This window comes from Kogia breviceps, chromosome 6, assembly GCF_026419965.1.
Source record: "Kogia breviceps isolate mKogBre1 chromosome 6, mKogBre1 haplotype 1, whole genome shotgun sequence".
Lineage (NCBI taxonomy): Eukaryota > Metazoa > Chordata > Mammalia > Artiodactyla > Physeteridae > Kogia > Kogia breviceps.
The window spans coordinates 77,414,714-77,440,285 of record NC_081315.1 but is presented as its reverse complement, the minus strand read 5'-3'; the positions used below and the strand labels follow the sequence as shown (position 1 = coordinate 77,440,285).

General features: G+C 41.8%; 1 protein-coding gene across 3 annotated transcripts in view; it reads left to right on the top strand.

Annotated features, from left to right (window-relative positions):
• Window positions 1-20,111, top strand: part of KDR (kinase insert domain receptor) — a 44,710-nt gene extending 24,599 nt beyond the window's left edge. The window contains exons 17-30 of one of the 3 annotated variants that reach the window (XM_059067580.2): window positions 303-438; window positions 796-900; window positions 2,248-2,361; window positions 2,935-3,023; window positions 3,619-3,772; window positions 5,701-5,798; window positions 8,025-8,147; window positions 8,302-8,413; window positions 9,029-9,128; window positions 9,518-9,623; window positions 10,770-10,921; window positions 15,948-16,047; window positions 16,546-16,631; window positions 18,419-20,111. In XM_059067580.2, coding sequence (XP_058923563.1) covers window positions 303-438; window positions 796-900; window positions 2,248-2,361; window positions 2,935-3,023; window positions 3,619-3,772; window positions 5,701-5,798; window positions 8,025-8,147; window positions 8,302-8,413; window positions 9,029-9,128; window positions 9,518-9,623; window positions 10,770-10,921; window positions 15,948-16,047; window positions 16,546-16,631; window positions 18,419-18,641 — 1,698 coding nt within the window. In that variant the 3' untranslated portion in view covers window positions 18,642-20,111. Of the gene's footprint in view, window positions 1-302; window positions 439-795; window positions 901-2,247; window positions 2,362-2,934; window positions 3,024-3,618; window positions 3,773-5,700; window positions 5,799-8,024; window positions 8,148-8,301; window positions 8,414-9,028; window positions 9,129-9,517; window positions 9,624-10,769; window positions 10,922-15,947; window positions 16,048-16,545; window positions 16,632-17,277; window positions 17,476-18,418 lie in introns of those variants that run through there. The other 2 variants (XM_059067576.2, XM_059067578.2) reach the window with 2 other exon arrangements.
• Window positions 20,112-25,572: the final 5,461 nt, after the last annotated feature.

The window sequence follows — 25,572 nt, the reverse complement described above, 5'->3', positions numbered from 1 at the left end:
CAATAACCTTCTTACCCACTTGCTTTTGGCTAGACCACTGGGCTTTAATTGATAGAAGCAACAAGAGAAGAAATGGGCTTGGACTGTCTAGTGTAATTAAGATTTAAGAATTAAATTCTGAGCTCATTTGGGGGTCGAGGGGACACTGGGAGCAGAATTATAATAGGACTACTCTCACACACTATGAGCCATTTAGAAAATGAGACACCAAGAATGGGGCTTCTATAAACAACAGTAACAAGCACAGAGAACAACAGCCAGACAACAGGGTGTGTGTGACTGGAAGGAGCAATGCTTTCCAGGCCAGTGGAGGGGAACTGAAGACGGGCTACTTATCCATCGTCATGGATCCAGACGAGCTCCCCCTGGATGAGCGCTGTGAGCGCCTGCCTTATGATGCCAGCAAATGGGAATTCCCCAGAGACCGGCTGAAACTAGGTGTGTTTTCAAGTGATATGAATTTGATATTGGGTTTACCAAGCCATCTCTTCCTCTTTTAGGCTGATGACAAATCTAGTCTATTTAAATGTTGGATCCTGGTTCAGAAAATTCATTCCATCTCGTGAATTTGAGTAATCGTCCATTTACTCACTTAGAAGTAGGGTTCCTGTATAAGCACCCAAAGCAGGACATTCAGAGGGTGAAGAGGGAGGTATTAAATCATTAAGCCAGGACAAGGGGGTCAACTGTACTGTCCATGATAAACTGGGATGTATGGTCACCCTATCAAGTCAGAATCTTTGCCTATCACTTTGGTGGTGAACTAGTCCAAGTCTGTTTTGTTGTTGACTCTAGGTAAGCCTCTTGGCCGTGGTGCCTTTGGGCAAGTGATTGAAGCAGATGCCTTTGGAATTGACAAGACAGCAACCTGCAAGACAGTGGCTGTCAAAATGTTGAAAGGTAAAAGCAAAATTCTATGGTGATGTATCCCTCTATCTGTTTCATCCCATCTTTAAACATGATGAAAGGCTTGTATTAGTGGCTCTGTGGCTATGTGGGCCCACTAGCCAACCATGCAGCCAGGCTATACGATGCCTTTGTACAATCTAGATAAAAATTTCCTCTTTTGTAGACTCATGCCAGGGTCCACAGCCTGGCAGGCAAAGTTGGGATGGATCTGAGCTCCCCTACCGCCCCACCTTGCCTGGGACCCCTTGCACAGATCACAGCTTGTACAACTATATTTAGTAGCCCATCTATAGGAAAAAAAATACCTTGGTTACATCAAAACTGTTTTCTTAGTGTACTGTAGTGCATTAGTAAGATAATTACAGACCATCAAGAAACGGAAAAAGAAATTTGATGTAATAAGTAAAAATAGCAGCATGCAAAAAAACAGCATGTTCCCTAGAATTGGAATAATGTAAAAGATTTTCACATATAAAAGACAATATGCAAAATAAGAATGGTTATGCTGGGAAAAAAAGGGATTAAGGGGGACATTTTTAAAATTAAAAGTTTCATAAACAATTGTTAAGCCTAATCGTAGTGGAATTCTGGTCTTGCCATTTTAATTTTGGGGGGGTGATGCGTATAAAGCTCTTTGCAAGAATTGTGATGTGCTTTCATTGATGGAGACAGTGCTACTGACCCTTTGCCAATAGATCTTGTGCATTTTGAAGGCATCTCTCTCCTTTTGCCTTTTCTCCCTTGTGGCCGAGGAGTATGTAATTTTGAGGTGGCTCATCAGGGCCTGAGGTGTGGACCATGTCTGTGAATTAGAGGGAAGTGTACCAGTCTGTACAGGATCAAACTCACAGTCTTAGCCTCATCGGCCTCATGTGCCAACTGGATTTGCCAGCTGGCCCTTGTTAAGTTTCCTGCTCGGCACAGATTGGTGGGAACTCCAGCAGAGCCCCTAACGCATGAGCAATACATGGTGTTGCTTCCTTACGAGGAAGCACTGAAATAATCAGGCCCTAAGAAGCATAGTAAACCTGATATGTGAAAATCCAGTTTTATAAAAGGAGAAAATCTGGGCATGATTTCATTTGCAGATGTATTCTCCACTTTGCAAAAGACCTCACAATGGCTTCCTTCAAATATCAAACATTCTGGGTGCACTTAAAGAATTCGATTTAGAATTATAAAATATAATTTATGTTTGTCTTTTAATGCAGCTAGCCTGTCAATTGGGTTACAGTTGTATTATCCCTGGAGGGAAAGTTGCACAGATGCACACAGTGTGGCATTAATCCTCCTAAGGTAATGCCTATGTATGATTTCCCTCTTTGTTTGTATTTGTAGAAGGAGCAACACACAGCGAACACCGAGCCCTCATGTCTGAACTCAAGATCCTCATTCATATTGGCCACCATCTCAACGTGGTCAATCTTCTTGGTGCCTGTACCAAGCCAGGGGGTGAGTGTCTATAGATGGCTCTGGCTGTGGAATTTTGGCATATACTTTTCTGCTGGTATTTGAGGGAAACCACCCAACTCCCATGGCCTTGGTTTCCTTAACTTAGGAAACTTTGGCAGATTCCTATATATAAACATATTTCATGGAGGTTTAATGGGCACTGTAGATTATTCTAGAACGTGAATTAAAAAATACTACATCATTATAATAGTTTGCTACTTATGTAATAGGTGTTCAGAGGAGAAGAGTAAACTTCCCTCCAAATTTGAAAACAAAGGACTTTAAGAGTAGTCCCCCCTAAAATGGAGTCATCTCAGGTGATTGTGTTGAAAAGCAAGTGGGTGGATTTTCTTCTGAAATTGTGGTTCATCTTCTGTGGAATTGCCTTTTGGAAAAAGAAAAGTTACAATATAAGGGAATTTCAGCCAGCTGATATCTATGATCCTGTTTCCAGTGAAAGGGTGTAGCCTCTTCTGTGATATTTTCTAGCTCATTGATATATTAAACACGTCATGAGAAACGAGTGAAAATACAAATACATTTTCTCTTCTTGGTATGCTGTGCTGTCTGCAGGGCCACTCATGGTGATTGTGGAATTCTGCAAGTTTGGAAACCTGTCAACTTACTTAAGGAGCAAGAGAAATGAATTTGTTCCCTACAAGGTATGTCATTTCCTAACTCAACTGTGGTCACGTTGTAAAATGGAGAAAAACTCAAAATGGTACAGGTTAAGTTTTTTGGTAAAATTCTGCAAAGAAATTGTGAGGAATCTTTTCATGTTACCTCTTGGCTGTTGTAACTTCCTCTTTTACCTTCTAGAGGACACATAACTTTTCATGTTTTAGTTTTGTGACTCATCTCCTGACCCATTATAGATGATGCCAAGGAGGGGAAGGTGGGTGTGATTAAGGGTAGGGAATGACAGGTGGAAGGACAGTTCTGGATTATTCTGTCTCTGCCCTGGCCATATGTGGCCCTATGGAGTGTCAATCCCAGTGTCAAAAGCGCCCTAATGTTGGAAGTGTGTCTGAGTGAAACTTGTAACAAGGCCCTTAACTCTAAGCTAGAAAAGAGACAGCCTTTATGGAAGAAAATCTATTATGTAGAACACTTGACCAAAATTTCAGCCCAGAGATTCCATGATCCTGAAATTGATGTCTCTCATCTTCTTTTAATAGTTGTGATTGTTTCTATAGTTTAACTACATTGGAGAGATTTTCTGGTGTTCAAGGAGTTTGTTCATCGGTTTCTTTATAGACTAAAGGGGCACGTTTCCGGCAAGGGAAAGAATACGTTGGGGAAATCACCATGGATCCTAAACGCCGCTTGGACAGCATCACCAGTAGCCAGAGCTCAGCCAGCTCCGGATTTGTTGAGGAGAAATCCCTCAGTGATGTGGAGGAAGAGGAAGGTACCTGCCATTGCTTCCTCCGTACCGAATGCATGCTCTTGTAGGAACAGACAAGGTGACAGGTTGTTACAATGGATTTTGTCCTGGAAAAGTCTAGTATTACCTAATATTTGAAAGAGACCTAAATATCTAGGAGGCTTTCATTCAGTCTCCCCAAAAGTGCGGGGCAGAAGGTCTAAACCCAGGCTACGTGGTGAGGCAGAGCATGGCTAGCCTGAGAAATCTCAGTCCCCCAGGAGGACTAAGCAGTTCGCAACAGTCGAACCAATGCTCTTCAAGTCTTGGTTCAACATTTGTCAGCAGGAGAGGCTCAGCGCCATCTTCCGGATGGGCAAAGGAGGCTCTCTGATGTTTAATCAGCCTCCCCATTGTCCACAGCGGTTCAGTCCCACCTCGTCTGCTTCACCAGCACAACAGAAGTCCTTCAGTTAATCATACCCAACCTTCTCCAAGGCAGTGTAGGTATCTGTTGTTTCTACCCCAAGTGGCTTATCAAGTCTTACATATTTCGTCAGAAGAGTCTCGGTCAATACACTTTTCTTTATCCACTTATGCTTCCAATGATATTTTAGTGCTCTTTATGAGTGGAGCTGTGTTCCCAGCCTAACTTTCAGGACCTCTTCCAGCTTCAGGGTACACTGTATATCTGCTTCCCTCAGAAGGACCAGAGACAGCTCCATGGAGGTAGAGATGGGGCTTCCTGACATTTGGGTCTTCTTGAGGCATGAGCTTAGAAGAATTCAATCATGAAATAGTGGAAGAAACCTGCTTCTGTTTCCTTTGACATGAGGCCACAGAGTGAACTTAAAACTTACTTCTTTCCCATAGAAGCCAAGCAGGCAGTGTGAGGCTAGAACTTGGTCTAGGAAAGTGTGGGGAGGTTGTCTGGACCTCACATAACTGGGTGCATGCTGAGTGGAGCCACTTCTGCCCCATCCTCTCTCTCACAAAATGGTGGCCAGAGAGCTGGAAACCCAAGGGCTTGAGGGAGTCAGTCAGAGTAGAGGGGGCATTGGCCCAGAATTTTGCCTCCATTTCTTCATCTGGAAAATGAAAGAGTTTCACTAATTATTCATGGAGAGCCCTGCAGCCCTGAACATAGAAAGTCACTGAGAAAAAGTTCCGTAGTCTTTTTAATACTTACAAGGTTATTATTACAGCTGAGTTTTCATTTGCTCTGGTATTTGTCTTCAGGAAAGAAGCCATGTCTTATCTTATCTGACCAAAGTTAAGAGATCATGGTTGAAATGCCCATTAATGTCTTAGTGTTTCTTTGTACTAGTTACCCGGAAGTAAATACCACAAATTTATGTAAATTCACCTTTCTCTCGATGTTCCTGTCGTCTCTCATTCGTATCCTTGAAGGAAAAAAGCATCCTCACAGGCCAGATTTAATGTGTTTACAGCCCTTTCTCAGTTTAAAAGTGAGAGAAGTAAATATATTTCCGGTATTTTTAGTTAGCCATTGTAGATTATGGTTTGACCTTTGGCCTTTGTCCCAGGACAAAGCCTGGAGAGAAAAGATTCAATGACCCTGGATATTGTTGTTTTATTTTTAGAGTTCTTGATATGAAAAATGTTGTTTATCCCTCTGGGTATATGAAAAAAACACAACACTTTAAACAGCAAATTTGTAAAAGCCTGCTTTTACCCCCCTGTTATCTATGCCAGTTTTTCCTCCATTTTGCCTCCTGGATTTGTTCGTCGAATTTGGCTAAAATGGAAAAACCAATATTTTTGCTAAGGGGTATGATGAAGGCTAATAATATACCAGGATTCAGCATACTTACAGAAGATAGAAGCATTTTCTGTCTGCTTCTATTTCCTGAAATTTAACTCCCAATTTTTAAAATGAAAATTGCTCTATCAAACTTACAAACAGTTTCTGGCTGAAATACCAATCTCTGTCCTCCTGCATCTTCTGACAGTTTCTGAAGATGTGTACAAGAACTTCCTGACCTTGGAACATCTCATCTGTTACAGCTTCCAAGTGGCTAAGGGCATGGAGTTTTTGGCATCACGGAAGGTGAGACAAAGTATCTCTTCACATCACAGATTTGCAAATGAGGTGTCCAGTGCCAGCCATTGGTGTTTGTTTGGGACTGTAATTCATTCACCACCGCTGGAGCACTGTTAAGAGAGCTCTACTGGGGAGGCCCCATTTCTGCTCATTAAAGTGGTATTAGGGGTTCGTGAAATTAATTCATGTGATAAATACCTACTAAATGCAGGCAGTCTTCTGAGCGCTAAGGACACTGTGTGAGCAAATAGGCAAAACTCTCCACCTTCATGGAGATTATGTTCTAGTGGGTGGAACAAACAATATCAACAAGTAAAATGCCTGGTAGGCTAGATGGGAGTAAGTACTGTGGACAAAAATCAGCAGGAAAGAGTTATAGTGTATACAGGAGCATTATGTTCCTGTGGACATATGCCTCTGTGTTTGTGTACATTGATTTTAAACCAAGGGGACACGGAAGGCTTTAGGGGAATGTGCATTTGAGTAATGGCCTAGAAGAGGTGAGGGGCTGAGCCTTGCAGATATCTTGGCACAAGTCTGTTTTTCATTTCTTTGATATTCATCACCATCCATCAAAAAGTATTTGGTAGTAGCATAATTAGAAACCAGGAAGGACAGGCTTTAGATGAGAGCGATTGAAAGAGCTAAAATTAGAAAAGTAGGCCAAACAAAGGCTGAGGTGGGTACGTGACAAATTACAAACATTCCAAAGGTTGTAAACACTGTGGAGGCACCCCTCGGAAAAGGTAAAATGGATGATTTTACATTAAACAAGAAAAATTCAGATTAAGTATCAGGGAAAATTATCAGTTGACAGAATGCAGTTGCTGCAGCCTACCTGTGGGAGAAAGACTTAAAGTTTTTACTTGTGTTTTTTTTCTAAATTAGAGTGAAATCCCTCACCCATGTCTTTTTCTGGAGTTTAAAGCTTGTCACCGCTTTCAGAGCCTCAGGATCTCTGAGGTTTCTGCCCAGGAGCTCTTGTCTTCTCTCTTCCAAGGGGAAGGGAGAGAAATTGGGATCTTAGAGGATTTTTCCAAAGAGAAAGGCTCTTTGCCCTTCTTGAAGATTCTGATTTTATTTTATTATTTTTTAAAGGCCAGAGCCTGCCATTTATTTAGGGTTCCTTTGATGGGGAAGGGAATGAGGGGTGGAGGGGGATCCTTTTACTTCCGGGGCAAAGTAGGAAGGACTGTGTTTCTTGGAGCCTCCTGTCTTGATCAATCACGCCAGACAATGTGCTTTTTAAAAAAAAAAAAAAAAAAAATTGTTTTTAATAGAATTTTTAAAGTTTGCACTCCATTTGCAGTTATTACAAAATATTGGCTATATTCCCTGTGTCGTACAATACATCCTTGTGCCTCATTCAAAGGAAAGTGCCCTACAGATGTGAGGTGTAAGGGGTCCGTAATGCCTGGCTCACACACCACTCCTCCACTGACATAAGAATTCTCATCTAAGCCTTTCTTTCATTTCTAAATGTTCCCCGAGACTCTTGTTCTCTTATAAATCTATCAGGTGGAGATAAAGCTGCTTAGGGTAGGAAGTTACATGAAGGTAGGGGGATACAGAGAAGAGAGAAACTGAGGAACAGAAAAGAATAGAAGGAAAGCCAAGGAGAATTCGCTTTTCCTTTTTCGTGTACCAGAGAATCCCCTTGACTAGTGAGAGGCTGAGAGTGCTTTCATAAACCTCCACGATAAGCCAGCGCTTTGAAAACAGGGTGAGCCCCACTGGGAATTGTTTCTCAGAGCTTGTCCAGCTTCAGTTACGTATGGAATAGAGAAACCAACAAAGGGCACCAAACCAAGGAGAGCCCCTTGTTTCTGATTTCCGTGCATTCATTCAAAATAAACCCCATTCTAGAGCCTCCTTAGAATAACACATTTTAACCGTATATGGTGCCAGGCAAAAGGGATGTGTGGATGTGACCAGAAACACATTCTTAATTGTGTCCAAGAGAAGTCTATTTATGACTCCATCAGCATGCTATAACATAATTATTTAATTCCAGAGTCTTGGGCTGTTTATGGAATAAGCAGATGTGTGTCTCAATGAAACTTACAGACATTTTTCCGGAAGAGTTGATAAAAGATGTTTAACCCAGTGCTTGTTAATCAGTTGGTTTTCTGATGTGGTTTTTTTTTTTTCTTTTTTTTAAAGCATGAGGTCACAACAGATGTGGAAGAGATCAGTTATGTTGAGTCCTAATGCACACGATTCTTTTTGCAGTGTATCCACAGGGACCTGGCAGCGAGAAACATCCTCTTGTCGGAGAAGAATGTGGTTAAAATCTGTGACTTTGGCTTGGCCCGGGATATTTATAAAGACCCAGATTATGTCAGAAAAGGAGATGTAAGTTTCAGAGATGCACCCAGTGATCTGTTAAGTTGCAGAATTCAAACTCCTCTCAGCAAGCCTCAGGACCTGTGTCCAGGGACAATGGAAGCTTTTCCTCCAGATATTTGATGAGTTGGGTTCTCATTCCTTGTCTTCTACCCCCCCGTAGGCTCGCCTCCCTTTGAAATGGATGGCCCCGGAAACAATTTTTGACAGAGTGTACACAATTCAGAGTGACGTGTGGTCTTTTGGTGTCCTCCTCTGGGAAATATTTTCCTTAGGTAAGTCCCTTCTCTTTGTCCCTCCATCCATACTCCAAATAAAATGATAAAAGTCAGTGACCCCAGTGCGCCTTTCCCTCTCCTGAATTCCACCTTTATCGGAAGAAACTTACTTTGAAGCTTTGGGTTGTAAAACCTAAAAAAACAAAGAAAGAAAGAAAGGAACAAAAGATATACATATGAAGAAGGTGTTGAAGAATCAGGCTCAGGGCTTTCTGCAAGAGAAAATCAAATCAGTAAGGCACCATTCCTCAGGACAGGAATGAAGACACCGTCGTAGAGTGGACTTGAAGAGACGGGGAGGGGGAAGGGGAAGCTGGGACGAAGTGAGAGAGTGGCATGGACATATATACACTACCAAATGTAAAATAGATAGCTAGTGGGAAGCAGCCGCATAGCACAGGGAGATCAGCTCGGTGCTTTGTGACCACCGAGAGGAGTGGATAGGGAGGGTGGGAGGGAGGGAGACGCAAGAGGGAGGAGATATGGGGATATATGTATACGTATAGCTGATTCACTTTGTTATAAAGCAGAAACTAACACATCATTGTAAAGCAATTATACTCCAAGAAAGATGTTTTAAAAAAATAATGCCCCATTCCTGTTTTATTCTAGGTGCTTCTCCATATCCTGGAGTAAAGATTGATGAGGAATTTTGTAGGAGATTGAAAGAAGGAACTAGAATGAGAGCTCCTGATTATACCACACCCGAAATGTAAGACTTTACAAGTATTTGTCTATCCTCCTTCTTTGCTCACAAAAATTCTCCCTGCCTAGAAGACTTTCCATTATATGTACCTCCTTCGTGGCCCAGTTTGTGTCTTACTTCTCCCTTGAAGTCTTCCTTGATAATCTTAAGCACAGAGTCATCCTTCTTGAAATGACAGCACTTTATCTATACCAACCAGTCAGTTTTTACTAGATGTTGATTCATGATGTTTCCTTTTCTATACACACTTGATGCTCCAAGTAGTTTCGTATCCCTCTTTAGCATCTTGGCTCATGGTGGACTCTTTATAAATATTTACTCATTCAAGTGCTTATTTTCAGCATCAGATCAGGAGGAAAGAGGCAGTTAATGATATCAGTGTTTTTCTTCTCTAGGTACCAGACCATGCTTGACTGCTGGCATGAGGAGCCCAATCAGAGACCCACGTTTTCAGAGTTGGTGGAACATTTGGGAAATCTGTTACAAGCTAATGCTCAGCAGGTTTGTGACCTCCATCCAAGAAGCTTCTACAGAGAGTACTTAGGGGTCCAGGGCTCGTCTGCTGCCTAGACCTTCTCATGGCCACCATACTGTCCTCTCAGCCACTGAATCCAAGGAGCCATATTCTTCCAGATCTGAGCAGTAATGCTTTTCTAAAAGTCATAATTACCTTTTTGACAGATGAGATCCTAATTCATAACCTGGGAGCTGATCACTTTTATTTTTACTGATGTATATTGTGGTGTCTTCAGAGGCTCTTATAAAGTAAAAAGGCAAACAAACAACAAACAAAACCAAAAAACAAACCCTAATTGATCAAGTGAATATCGACAGTGGACAGAATTTCAAGGAATTTTAAATACATTCTTCAAGCGAAAACACATGGGCACCCTGCAAAATTGATGTGTTCTTTTCCCTCTGTAAAATCCCAGGCCCTCATAACTTCCATTGGAGGATTTTAGACTTGTAGCCTTTACTGTTAGAAAGTTACTTAATCTCTAGTCAACACCTCTTACTACAGTGAATGGAAGTCCATTTCCTCCTGCTTTTCTTTTGAACAGGTGGGGGACAATGGGTCAAATCGATTTTTATCGATAAACCTTCCAAACATTTAGAGGTATCACATTGCCCTTTATTTCTTTCTCTTGAAATAATGTTAAGTTCTGCAGCCTTTTCTCAGTAGACCAATTTTCCTGAACATTTACTGCTTTTCTTGAGACTGTCATCAGTTTTTCCATTGCCTTGAAGCGTAGACTCTACAACTGGATGACATGCCCTTTAAAGGACCCAGCTCGTGTAGATAGGACTATGTGAAGCAACGATTTCTTAGCTCTGTGGAGCTCTGCCCGTTCTGTTGTTCCATCTGTAACCACAACCCGTTTTGTCTTCATTGTAGCCATAGTGCTCTGTGGTCCCCTTACTCATCTTGTTTTTTGTTAGATCCTTTAATATACTTTCATCTACACATCGCTTTTGAGTGCCCTTTTGTTTTTGACAAGCCATTTTTAAAGTTGTCTTAAAGTTTTACATTCAGATATGAAAGCCACATTCCCCATAAACAAGAAGCCCCAATGGCCTTTGTTTTTCATGGAAAGGCTCTTGGAGGACTGAAGCCATAACAATAGCGCTCTGTGTTTATTGTTTCAGGATGGCAAAGACTACATTGTTCTTCCCATATCAGAGACTTTGAGCATGGAAGAGGATTCGGGACTCTCTCTGCCTACCTCACCTGTTTCCTGTATGGAGGAAGAGGAAGTGTGTGACCCCAAATTCCATTATGACAACACAGCAGGAATCAGGTACGGTCTAAGGTCAACATCCCCTGTGGGAGGGAGCTTCAGGGTCATCTTGGGGAAGGGGATGGAGGAAGGACATCGTATAAAGTTGCTGTATTTCACTTGCACATTCACCCTTCGCCCTGAGAGGTCCTCCTTGAAGAGGGCCTGGGTAGGTGAGTCTCTTTCCATCTGTGGTCCACATTGCTGCCTAAGCTCTTCATTTCAGAATGCTAAGCCCTGCAGCTGCAAATAGCTGGAATGCCACAGTTTGTTAATCTCCAGAAAAAGAGAGCAATTTTACAAAGACATCTGTATTTAAATTATCCCCATGTACTCTTTTATTAATGTGAATTAAATGGCTTAGGAAAGATTCAGGAAGGAAGAGTTCTATGCATTTATGAAAACAGACCTTTGCCTCTCTGGCTGGGGTACAATGTGCCACGGGGATGCATCCTGAGTTAGACTGGGCAGCACAACTTCAGAAGCCCATCCCAAGTCTGATTTTCAGCATTTTATTTGCATAATGGGACTTCTGGGCTTATTTAAAACACATGCACTGCCGTATTTTCCTGATTTGTAGAGGAGTCCTAAAGGCAGCTTGCTTTTTATTCTCTCCCAGCACCTGTGCATAAGGAAAGAGTTGGTATGGTTTCTACAATATGATATTAAAATTGCCTTTTACTAAGCCTGGCACTGCTTCACTTTGCTTTGTTTTGGGTGTTTTCCTCCTGTAACCAGAGCCCTGGCAGCATGAGCCCAGCCTGCCCCCTTGAATGTGCTGTGGCTGCAGGAGGGGCCATAAAGTGCTAGCCTTTGGCTGGGTTGCCAGATGGCAGGTGGGGAGTCACGCAGGACAATTTGCCCCGTGGACTCGCACAGGGAGGACAGCAGGAACACTGCCGTGGGAGAGAAGAAAGCTCAGAGTAGGAAGAAGCCAACTCGTAAGCTGTCCATTCCATTTGTGTCAAGAACTTTCAGCATTTTTCAAAGAAACTTTTTCTTACCAGATTTTGCCAAAGTTAGGCAAGGTAGATACTATTATCTTCTGATGTAGATGTTGAACGTGAGTGTCAGAGCAGTTACCTGGGGAGAATACAATATTGTGGTTAAAGATCCAGATTTTAGAGTCGGATGGAACCGGGTTGGATTCCCAAGTCTGCTGTTCGCAGCTGAGGCAAATTTTCACCGTGACCCAGGCAAGGACTCTGGTGTTGTACGAAAATGATGACTTTGAGAATTACATGGTATAATGAGTTTCTGAGTGGCTGGCACCTAGAGAACACTCAATAAATGACAGCAATTAAGGGAGCTGCTTAAAATCACATCCCTGGGATGAATCCAGTTCCTCTGCTATCTAACTCAGGGCTGTTTTCTCCCATACCAAGGAGGGGGCCTCAAAGAGAAAGAGGAATGAAATGAAAACCTATAGTTCCACCCCAATGTTTAAAGTGTCCTCCTTCAAAATTCAGCTGGCCTTCTGGTGTGGTAATTATTCCCAAAACACGGTTGCTTTCTGCGTTATCAGAAAGCCATTTGATGGTGAGCTGTGTTCCTTGGGTTTTTCCGTGACCAGGTGGGGTGAGGACCCAAGCCGGCAGCCTCTTGGCTTACTCAGGCACTTTGCGTGTGGTGCCGAGAGCCGATGAAGTCACGTATGTGTAATGGAAGTGCCAAATGGGATGCTGGATCTGAAACAGGGCTGCCAACATGAATCCCCAGAGGCGTGGACAAATGCGACACCACACTCCCAACACAGGCCTGGCTCCTATTTTCTGTCTGTGATTTTTGAATTGGTCTTTCTAGTCCAGTTTCTCTTTTATCCAGCTGTAATTTGAAAACGAAAATGGAAATTGGAATCTTTTGTCTGCATCCCCACTCGACCCCCTCCACCTTTTTGCCTTTACTAAAAATAAGGCACCACGATCACATTTTAATCGTCTGGGTTAAAGGAAAGGCAGAATCAAGGCATCTGCACACAGCACATTTCACTTGGATGTTCTCTTGTGTTCTGCTTCCCTGGGGAAGAGGAAGTGAGGCTGGGGTGCCTCTCAAGGGACTTGTGCTCTTATCTTGCACGTTGCCAGTCAAAGAGAAGAGCCAAGGAGTCTTTCTCACTTGCTTCCTCATAATTTTCAATTTCATTGCATTATAAATAGAGCTGGACAGAGACATCCCCGTGGGAGCCAACCTCCTGATTTTTTGCCCCTTTAAACTATTTTTAAAATATTTGTTCAGCATTTATTTAGAGAAGAGGCTGAGAGATATGTGGGGGAAGGGTGAGAAGGAAGGACCACTAGTGTCTAGACTTAGGTTTGTCTCTAATTTCCCCTGTGGATCTGGCCCCAAGTTTGCATGCTTCCTGCAAGAAGACACATCTTAATTGGACTCATCGTTCTTGGAGGGCAGTTTGGGGACCATCTGCGGTTGCTCCACCAATTCCCATGGGAGTTTCACCTCCCACTCCAAGCAGCTTATCAAAGATTTCTCTTCAGTTCTCTCCCAGAGAAAGGTTCTGGCACATAACTTTTTTTTTTTTTCTTTTTTGTTAATTGCTAGCGATGATTTAAATGCTCCTTGTAGATTGATGCCTGGGACAGCCTGCTGGCTAGATATTCCTGAATTTGGCTCTGATATTAGACTGCTTGAAATGAAACTGTCCTTTCTGCACCTTTTGTCTATCTCTCTTTTTTTTTAACATCTTTATTGGAGTATAATTACTTTACAGAGGTGTGTTCGTTTCTGCAGTATAACAAAGTGAATGAGCTATACATGTATATATATCCCCATATACCCTCCCTCTTGCGTCTCCCTCCCTCCCACCCTCCCTATCCCCCCCCCTCGCCCCACCACATGGTCGGTGCACACATGGGAGAGAGCAGGGCTGTGCGCATACTAGGTGCTCAGTAAAGACTTGGACAATCTTTACTTCACTGCTCTCTTCTTCCTTCTCCTTCCTAATGCTTTTCCAAGGGTGTCAACGTGGAATAAGGTAAAAACAAACAAAAAGAACCCTGCATGGGCTCTAGAAACCTAAGTTTGAGCCCCAGTTCTAGCTCTTTCCTAAGCCTTAGGTTCCTCATTTCCAAATAGGAAATAATGAAAACCTATTTTATAGTTTTGTGAAGAGCAGATGCAATGATGTCCATGAAAATGCCTTGTCAACTGTGAAGGGCAGAGCAATGTTTATTATTATTAGGCTCAGAAATCAAGGAGCTGGCCTTTCTAAGGCAGCTGCATTACAGCCCAAATACCTCTGGAATCTGTCCACTTCTCCAGACCGTGTGGGTGTCACCTTTCTTTAGTCAGGCTGCTCTTCTTTCTCCTAGATAATTGGAACAGCCTCCCGATTGGCCTCACAGCCTCTGGTCTTACCCTCCTCAACCCAGAGTCATCTTTCTAAAGGGCATACCTGACTTTGTCAATCTCATGCTTAAAATCCCTCAGTGACTGCTCATTGCCCTCAAGATAATAATCCAGATATTCCAGTTATGTGGTTTTGGACAAGTTCCTTAACCTTTCTGTGTCTTAGTTCCTCATCTGAAGTTGCGATAATGATACGCACCTAGAGAGGTACCATTTGTGGAGATGCCATGAGACAGTGGTTGAGGAGCATTTAGCACAGTGGCTGGCACATGGGAGAGTCTCAATAAGGGATTCCTGAATGAGTGAAGGAATGAATGAATGACTATGGTACCAGTAATTTTTGGTAACCACCACTTTTAGGGACTGGACTTAGGAGAAGTAGGCTTTTCTCTCTCCTTTACATCATGTCCTCTTTCCTGTGGAGTTTCCTGAGTGAGGATGTCATTGGTGAACCCCATTCTCTCTTCTCTGTAAGAGGAGGAAACAGCCTCCTGGGGCAGGGGAGGGAGACTTAGTTTCCATTATCCTTCTTTGCCCAAATGAGTCCTCTCTTCACTTGATCACAGAAAACACACAGAATATATAATATATCCAGAAGGCCGTCTGAAGTGGGAAGTATGCTGGGATAAGAGTGAAGAGTGAATTTGCTGTCCCTTCCCTTGAAAAGGGCTTTCCTTCTCTCCACTTGGGCTGATTTTAACAGAAAATCAGACTCACCCAAAGTCACATAATAGGGAAGGAACACCCTTAGGGAACAGGTCATGTGTTGTTGTGATGTGACAAGTCCTGTCCTTGGAACTCCTGAAAGAAACGTGTACCCTTTGGAATTCAAAGGAGGAAAACAAGCTTAGGTTGATGGTGCATCATTCTTTCTAAGACCCCCTTATCAACCACCAATGATCACCTCATTCATCCTCCAGGTATCTTTGTGAGTGAGGAAAGGAAAGCTCTTGCCAGTACATTTTCAAGATGAGGCAACAGGGGCACAGAGATATATTTGTGACTTTCCCAAGTCTGTGTAGTTCGTGGTGGACTTTGAAATAGACAGAATACCTTGTGACTCTCCAACTACACCCCCAACTCTGTGGGCTAACAATAGGAGATTCAGCGCACCTGCCCCTGTACCCATTACGCGTCTATTACACGTAGAAGAAGATTGTCTCCAGACCTTGCTGGGTTCAGCATCCTTTACTGGAGCCAGGTGAGATTCAGTGAGATCTGCAGGTGCTTCCTCTGCCCGTCTTTCATTGACTGGTTGTTCTGTGGGCATTGTGTAGAAAACTTGCCTAGGAGATGGCCAGAAAGATGTGAAACACTCAGTAATATGCCGAGAGCTCAGTGGAGGAATCGCAGGCAATCAGGAAGCCAAGCAGAAGGCAGCTGACCACTGAGTCTGCTGTTGTTGTCTTCAGTCCAGCCCTGGACCTCAGAAGTACGATTCAAAGGAAAAGGGGCTCATCTATGCCCCTCAGTTATATTATACTTTTAAATGGACTTTCACAGGAAATTAAGCCTTCAGTGTGTGCTAGCAGAGAAAGATTTTTGTTTTGTTTTTCTTTTTCCAAAGGATGTTTTGAAGGTCGCTATTAAACTTGTGGTTGAAAGATAATGAACTTAGGTATCACTTGTGGAATCTGCAGCCAAATATACCACCACTAAAATATAAATATTTGTTCTTTTTCAGTCAGTATCTGCAGAATAGTAAGCGAAAGAGCCGGCCTGTCAGTGTAAAAACATTTGAAGATATCCCGTTGGAAGAACCAGAAGTAAAAGTAATCCCAGATGTAAGCACATCTTTTAAAAATAGTCTTAGAAATAATACCAAAGGTGAAACATTAGCTAGATAAATATTAACCTAAGCATTAGAGACTTGGAGCCTCATTATAAGGCTGTCCTTGAGGGTATGTGTGATGGGGTCATTACAGCAATGGCACTTAGTGGGCTCCCTTGGTTTTTCCATAAGCAAAGCCCCTGGTCTAAGGTTCAAGACAATCCAGCTTCATGCCCAATTCCACTCAAGTGTACATAGCATCATTGTGAAAGAGGGATAGAAATGGGTCTCCTCGGCTGCTTCTTCCTAAATTTCTCTCTTCTTCCAGGCCTGCGTCTATTTCTAAGCAGTTACTTCCTTTTGTAGCCTGCACAGTTTCTGGCTATGATACTTTTACCTACCTCTACAGAACGTGGGAATGTTGTCTGATAGATGGGTTAGGAAATCAGTTTAATTAAGTAATTGTTCAGTGTACACAATCAACTGTGCCATCTCATTGTCTCTTAAAAAGGACAACCAGACGGACAGTGGTATGGTTCTTGCATCCGAAGAGCTGAAAACCTTGGAAGACAGAACCAAATTAGCCCCATCTTTTAGGTAAGGCTCAGCCAAAATAGAAGGACAAATTTCAACAGGAATTTTTGGAAGGAACTTAGGACTTTGAGCGTAGGTGCAGAGTTTTCCCTTTTTGTGTCTTTGTTGGTTGGGCAAATTTGCATCAACCTAACTAATAAAGAATGGGAACAAAGCAAACTAATTACCTGGCAAGTCTAAAAAAGAATCTGAAATAACAGGATTTGGTCAGTTTTCATGAGAATTTATGAATACTAGGGGAATTTTGAGCATATTTACTATGGTCAGTGGTTTGTGTGATACTGGCTAAGTAAAAAAGAGGTCATTGGATGTGATCCTTAAAACTATTGAGATAGTTAAAATCTTTGTGCACTCTACTCTGAAGAATTTTCAAACTTGAACAGAAACGGGTACACCTGTCCTTATGAAACATAATATATAAAGAAGCCATTATCTATTTGCTTAAGATACTTAAATATTTTTGGCTGAATTATTAAGTACTTAATTGTGGGGAAAATGCTGAATTTTGTTTTGAATATTTCTTCCATGTGATTCTGTAGGAATTTGTAGCTGTTTTGAGTAGATATACCTGCTTTTAACTTAACAAATAAATAAGATTCTGTATTTATAAGAATATTGGGATTCAGCGTAGTTATTTATTTCCTAGCAGGTTCACTCTAGGTGAGAATAGAGAAGACTTTGATCTACCTATAATCGAACCGTTGGATAAAATGGGACCACCCTTGATATCAAGTGATGCTCATGTAAAACGAACAAACAAACAGAATACCCATTAAAATGTGCCATTGTGCAATTTCATTGTCTGCCATAGGCCCAGGATGAGAGACTGTGAGAGCCAATCATATGTTTCATTCACTGATTCAAATATATTTGTTCAGCAATGAATAGGTACCATGCCATTGCCTGAGACACTAAGCTCATTTTACTGAGGTTGGATTGGAAGAAAAAATGTATATCTAGTCATTTGAAATAACTTTTAAACCATATGTGAACACGGAGTTAGTAAAATCCTTTTTTGCAGTTTTTAACATAAATAGCTTGGTAAAGCACCTACTAAGGGGACAAAAAACCCCACACTTCAGAATGGCTTAAGCTCCACACATCCTACACCAAGCTACAAAAAGCCTTTTTAAGCTTTTTTTTTAAGCTTGGAGATGATTACTGTCTGTCACGATTCCACGCCATTGAAAACATTCCCTAGTTGCTGCTGAGTGATCCAGGTCCGCCGTCCTTCCAAAGAATGTGGTTTTGATGAGTAAAAAGCACTTTTTGATATGTCTGGCTTGATCGCACACACACGCTTCGACTTACTAAAGTTTAAAGTTGCTCAAGAACTTTATTAACACCACCCACAGGCCTTGTAATCCCTTACTTGACAATGTGGGGCAAGCACTAGTGGACTTTCAGAGCATCGCAGTTTTGCTCCACATCCTCAAAGAGTCCCTTTGGCTCCTATCCTTGTATACAAACTTGTCAATCTGCAAGGCCATGAAAAGGTTCCATTGGTTGGAGCCTTCACATAACTCAGGAGAACGGCCTTTTATCTCATCTCAGGCTTGAAAGACTTGGACCTGAATAAGAGGACTTATCTGAAACTCCAAATTCACGCGAGTACCTGAAAATAGACATTGTCTGAGTGAGGCTGCTATGTTGATTAACAAGTGGGAGGGAGAGGGACTGGTGTCTCTAGGAAGATGCCAGCTCACACGGGGTTGGGAACGGGGTTAGGATAAGATGCAAAAGAACTCCCTTCTCTCTGCCGACTCATTTGGTTGCCATCTCTTCTGCAGTGGAATGATGCCCAGCAAAAGCAAGGAGTCTGTGGCATCTGAAGGCTCAAACCAGACGAGCGGCTACCAGTCGGGGTATCACTCCGATGACACAGACACCACTGTGTACTCCAGCGAGGAGGCGGAACTTTTAAAGCTGGTAGAGATTGGACCACAAGCTGGCAGTGCAGCTCAGATTCTCCAGCCTGACACTGGGATCACACTGAGCTCCCCTCCTGTTTAAAAGGAGGCACCCACGTACCCCAGTCCTGGAAATCACATGAGAGGTGCTGCTCAGATTTTCAAGTGTTGTTCTTTCCACCACCAGAAAGTAGCCACATTTGATTTTCATTTCAAAAACAAGGACCTCGGACTGCAGGGAGGCAGTCCTCTAGGCATTTCCTGAGAAGATGCTTGTGACCCAAGAATGTGTTTGTGTCTTCTCCCGGTGTTGACCTCATTCTTTTTAAAATTCATTTAAAAAGCATGTCTGATGCCCCCTAATGTGGGTCACCCCAGGGGTTACAGCAAAAGAAGTTCAAGAAATGGCTTCATCCTCCAAGAAGTAGCAGTACCGGGGGAGTTGACACCTCTGTAAAACTAGAAGATAAACAGGCAATGGAAGTGCTTTAGGTGTTGAAGATGGGAAAGACCTTTAGGGCTGAGTCCATCTAAGAAGCTTTGTTTAGGAGATTGGTCCTGAGCCAAGTCTTACGTGTGGGGTTTGGATTGATGGAAAGGAAGATGCTGGCTTGCTTTGAGGGTGCACTGGAGCCTGCACATGCATTGCGTTGGCTCCGGTGGAGGTGGGCATAGGATCTGTTAGGAAACGTAAAGGCTTCATATGAGGTGACTGGTTTTAGAAGGTTGCGTGCTCTTCCCATTTGGGCTAAATGAGAGTTCCCTGTGCCGTTTCCGACTCCTAATGAGAGTTCCTTCCGGACTCTTACGTGTCTCCTGGCCAAGCCCCAGGAAGGAAATGATGCAGCTCTGGCTCCTTGTCTCCCAGGCTGATCCTTTATTCAGGACACCACAAAGGAAGGACACTCAGGCTCTCTGTCGCGTCCAAGATTTCTGACTGTGTAAACCAGCTTCTGGTGTCTTCTGGATGAATACCGACATGTCTGTCCTGATGTGATATGTCTGAGCCTGAATGCAGTAGATTCAGTATCAAGCTGTGGTGTCAAAGCTTCAGGAAGAATATTGCTCTCTTGTTCCTTCTCCCCTCTCCATGCCTTCCCCCCGCTTCAGTATTTTCCTGACGTCCCAGCCAGTCAGTATTCTAGTAATTTGGCCCCTACACCCTAGTAAAAGCTGATTTGGTTTGTTCACTCTCTGAGTAATTATTAGCCAGATTTCAAAATTACTTTGTAGCCAAAGTTATAACAACTATTGTATCACTTAGACTTTTAACATGTAAAGCTCTTTCTACTGGTTTCTGCCCTTGTTCTTTCCTTTTTAAAAAAGAAAATGTATTTTCGTTTGGTACCATAGTGTGAGATGCTGGGAACCATGACTATGAAACACGCTATGGCACATATATTTATAGTCTGTTTATGTAGAAACAAATGTAATATATTAAAACCTTATATTATATATAATGAACTTTGTACTATCACATTTTGTATCAGTATTATGTAGCATAACAAAGGTCATAAAGCTTTTAGCAATTGATGCCATTTTATTAAAAAAAAAAGTGAAAAAGTTGAAGTAATCCCTTTGCAAAGTTGCATCACTGTACCTATCATTTCTCTCACTTCTAGAATGGAGGAGGGGGAATCAGATATCATTTCCATATGGCTGTTTTTTATTTTCACTTGTTCCCTTATTCTTCTTATGAAGGATATTTCCATTAAATGTTTATATACTTTTTAAACCAATAAATGTATTCTTAGTAAAAAAAAAAAAAATACAATGGTATAATACTATCACAGTTGTTTTGAGGGTAAATATTTCTGGCTTAAATGCTTCTCCCCCTCCTCTTCTTCATTACACAAATAATTCACACACACATGCACTCTTGTTAAATTCCAAGCACTTCTGAGATTCTTAAAACATGGACTGAGAGATACCTCATAAATACTCCAACAGTATTTGTGGCTCGCTAGTAACCCGCGTGCCTGTTAGAACAGCCAACCATGAAAATCATGGGGCGAGAGATCCCGAGACAGGTTAGCCAGACCTGGCAGTGCAGGGAAGCATGGAACATATCTATAGTTTTCAATAATGCTTTACTCTATCCTTGCAGTGTCAGAACCTCAGATCCAACATTGCCATTTTAAATGATTACTTTTGCCTGAATTCAGTGAGTGGAATTATCCAAAGATCATTGGCACCAAAGTGTGGTCCTACTCTTTCTTCGTGGGATTTTTTTATACAAGATGAAACATTTATATAATCCAAAGATATGCCTATTATTTTTTTAATGTCTTCTAGATTTTTTAATCCTATTGAGAAAGGCCTTCCCAATTCTAAAATAATGCAAAATTCTAAATTGCCTTCCTTCTTTTATTACATTTAAATCCATTTGGGATTTATTTTTGTATACGGAGTGAGGTAAGGATCTGCTTTGTTTTCTTCAAGCCGCTGTCTATCATGGCAGCATTGTTTATTAAGTATACCTCTTTTCCCCTGTGCTTGGGGAAATACACAGTGTACCATTTTTCAAGCCCTATCATCTCACTGAGACATTCTGCACAACGTTATGATGGAAAAGAGGGTGGCTCCGGGTGTGTGTGGTTCCTGGGCACTGCACTTACAGATTGGGCCATTGGCTGGAGTTAGTGGAGTAGGGTCGTCTGACAGATGTTAAACTGTAGGTCACGCCTGGTCTTGTCTTTCCCATTGTTACGGTGTTGTCCAGTAAATGAATGGCAGAAGAGTTTAGGTTATTCAAGATGGAGAAGACCTCATAGACAAACAGAATTTTCTTCATTTTAGGAAAAAGAGATTTTGTTTCTCATAAGCAGCCCCTGGCACTGTTTACAATGCCAGGAAATTGGATTCATTTGAAACTTCACACTTCATAAAGAAATGCTTTCAGCACCTCAGGCAGAATAATAGGAGGTGAGGTTTGGCCCTCTCCTTCTCTTTTCTGTTTTCCACACTCCTTGTTCTTAGCTCCTTTTCTCTCCTCATTTGCCCCTGTATTGAAGAGAACGTTGTAGCTTTTTAAAGTGCTTCCTGCAAGGTCTTATTTTCAAGGCTTTCACTGAAGGTATTTGGTGTGTTTTAGGTGAGGCCACACTGTCTCCCCTTGGCTCCTGACCTCTCTCATTCTCTCCCTTGACTTGCTTTGTTCTTCTCCCTCTTCACAAACCCGTTTGTCCCTTCTCCTACTGTTTCTCTCTTTCCACTAAACTTCCTCTCCTGTGAACCCTCTCCCCAGCAACCTTTCTCCTCAGCCACATCACAGGAGAGAGGAGAGTGGTGGGAAGTTTAAGTTCGTTACCCCCGGACTAACTGTTCCTATCAATGTCTGTTTCAATGAAAGAAGAAAAGTAAAAATCTCAAATCCACAACTTTATAGTTAACCCATTTTCCTGTCTCCCCTAGTATGTCTTTCTTTCTACCTCTCACTCAGATATTCATCACCCACATGGTAAAATGTAGGCAAACCCAGAAAGCTAAAGCCTTTCAGTGCGTAGCTCTTGATATAAATCTTTCCACATTTGTGTGCCCTTGTCCCTTAGGAATAGTAGGCATGTCATGTCCATGCTTTCAGGTAAGGAGTGAGCACAGATCAAAGGGAGTTCCAATCTCTTTTTATAAAATTGCATTTTCTACATGAGTCTCTCCCACATAAGGGTTTAGACATAAGTGGAAATCTGGGCAGTCTTTGTGAAACCAATATTAAGTCTGATTTTGAGGGGGGGAAAGTTACAGAATGCTCCTAGGTAATAGAGGTTTAAAAGGTAAAAATAAAGCCATTTGCTCTAGTTTTGATCAGAATGGAGAGAATTACAAGAATCTGGGAGGAGCAACTCAGAGAGAAATGTAAGTTGGCCTGAAGTTCTGGAGTTAAAGTGGTAGAACATACCAGGCTCAGTTGAGGTCTGACTCAGAGATAAGAGCTCTGAGTTAGGAAAAAAGTATTCTAAGGAAGACTATTGATAAGACAAGGATTACAGTAAACTGTGACAGATACTTGATGAGTGAATGTTAATAAGACATCAAACTGTATCTTAGATTTTATTTTCTTTACAACACAGCATATGACCTTTATGTGACTTCTTGATACCTGTAGAACAACATTACATTCAATAGTTTCACTCATAGTTTTTGGTTTAAAAATAAAAGAATGAAAACATATGGTTTGATTTTTTATGTTAGTCTCACCTTTTGTTTATTCCGAGTACTTTAGAACCTATGATCAGTGTACTTACCAGTAACTGGTGACAACATACCCCCATACTATACTTTAATTGCTAGAAGCTCTCAACTTTTAGATACACTGGAATAGAAAAAGGGCAGGGAATAAGAAAGCAGTCCTTCGCTCCAGTTGTATTCCATTCTTTGCTCTCTGTCCTCTCCCTTCTTCAGGGAGTGACGTCTGTGGGGGGCAGGGGGTGTGGAATAAGTCCAGGAAAGTGGGTTGAGTTCTTCAGTGTAAAGGATACTCTCAGTGGCTGACTCTGATCCCGTGTGTACTTCACAGGATATGGGGTAAGAAATGACTCATCAAGAGCCCTCTGAACCATTGTTATGGGGAGAGGTTTCATGGGAGCTTGGTGCTTTTCATGGAATCTCCTTAAGCTGAATGTCTTATCCTGATAAAGGGGATTGAAAACATTCCGTTCATTGCCACAGAGAGAACAGAAATGGAAATGAAAACCCAGACGCAAAGTAGAGAATTCAGGCTGGATACATAGTGAGCAACAACATTCCAAATTCATCCCCCAAGCTAAAAAAAAAACCTGGCAGAGAGGAATCCTGCAGCACATAGTGGGGAAAAGCAAGGCCCTCTAGAGAAATCAGGTACCAAAGATTCAGCCCTTAATACTAAACTTTAAGCAAGTAATATTTATTTGTTTGTTTATATTTAACTGTACTTAAAAAATGCTACATTGTGCCAGACTTTTTTTTTTTTTTTTTTTTTTTGCGGTATGCGGGCCTCTCACTGTTGTGGCCTCTCCCGTTGTGGAGCACGGGCTCCGGACGCGCAGGCCCAGCGGCCATGGCTCACGGGCTTAGTTGCTCCGTGGCATGTGGGATTTTCCCGGACCAGGGCACGAACCCGTGTCTCCTGCATTGGCAGGCGGATTCTCAACCACTGCGCCACCAGGGAAGCCCGCCAGACTTTCTTTTGAAAAGAGTTTATTAATATTAACTCATTGAATTAATAGGGACCCTAAAGCAAGATGTAGGCATCACAGTGTAGATTGGGTGGCAATCTCCTCCTTTTATGTAGGTGACATAAAGGGATCCTCACTGATGGTTTCTACAAATGTTTGTTAGGCATTTACTATGTGCCAGGCACCTTAGCAAACAGTGGTCAAAACTGTATTCTTAGCTGCTTGGGTTACCGGTTATCAGCAGAGCCCTAGAGAGGAGGAACTCCAATCTTATTCCAGAACTCTCTACATATCCTTATGCTACCCCTTAACAAATTGAGCATAGTTCTCATTATTGGCTCATTCTTCATTCAGTCATTTTTGAATAAAGATCTGAGTTCAAGAACCCTTCTAGGTATTGTAATACATAGGTTCCACGCTTAACCTGACTTCAGAGTCAGGATGCTCATGGGAAAAACCAGATAAGAAGCCTTCTGACAGAAGGCTCAGGAAATGCTTTTCTTGGTCTGATTCACCTCACCTTGAAAAATTTGCATTTCACTTGTAAAGCAAGAGGAGATTCTGTTAATGCATCCAGAAGAATTCCATGTTGGCAAGCATTGTATGGCAACATAGAAGGAATCTTTTGTTTTGTCATAATTAACATTGTTTGACCTTTATACTACTGTTCTGCATTTTAAACTTTGCTAGTGGATGAAAATCCAAAGTACGGAAAGAATAAATTCCATCATTGCCATTAGTTTTACTAGGAATTCTTGAGTAGGGATTGTTCTAAATGTATAATGACTTCCCCTTGGGTATTTCAAAATATTATCAAGTAGCAAGCAACATTTCATGAATACATCTGTTTTACAAATCGAAGTGTACTCATGTATAAACCACCTTGAGAATCTTTTAAGCAGCATATACTTGAAGTCAATAGAAACAGAATTTTCTTTTAGTTCAGTCACCATGAATAGATCATGATATATTGCTGTACCTTTCCCCCCTGCCCCTGTCTAATATGGTTGGCAAATTGCCTTGAGGACCTGTCATGAAGAGAAAAAAAGATCCTCATTCTTCCTTTATCAACCTCATTCATCAGTAAATTTCAGTGTTCTGCCCAGCTTTCATTCTTGTAGTCTTTTGCACCGCAGGAGAGCTTATTCCTTCTCTGACTGATGAACAAGACAAGAGGATGTCATGCCAGAAACTATTCCTGAGTCCAATCTTACAGAATTACTTAGTAATGTTCACTTTAAAAAGAAGTACCAATAAGTATTAATTTTGGATGACATATATATTAGAACAAGTTTAATCATGGTAATAGAATTTTTAGATAAATATATATCATGGATTCAACTTTCATTATGTTTCTCTGTTTCATGGTGATAGACATTTCAAGTAGTTCTGCCGTCACTCAGACCTGAGTAGCTTGAAGGACAGAGAAATAACCTTGATTGTTGATCGTCTGCCATATGCCAGGCATTGAGCTATGCACTCCTCACATTTTATCTCATTAAATCCTTGTAATGGGCCCTCGTGTTAGGTGCCATTATCACCAGGTTACAAGTGAAGACTGGCAGTTAAAATTTGAAGCCCCGGTAAGCAAGGTTATGCCGGGATTGAATCCAGTCTACTTATACCTTGGGGACATGTTCATATTTGGGATGGGAGCCAGGATGGGATCCTCTCTCCTGATGGAAGGCAGTGAGCTGACTCTTCTGATAAATCAACCAACCAAATAAAAGGTACATATGAAGGTGGCGTGGTACCTTTAAGTGTCTTAGTTAATATATGTTGGCTTAAATATTTCCATCTTTCAAGCAGCCTTACCTACGAGCTAAATCCACTTTGAGTAAACGTAAAAGTTTAATGTTACAATAAACATCTGATTTCCAG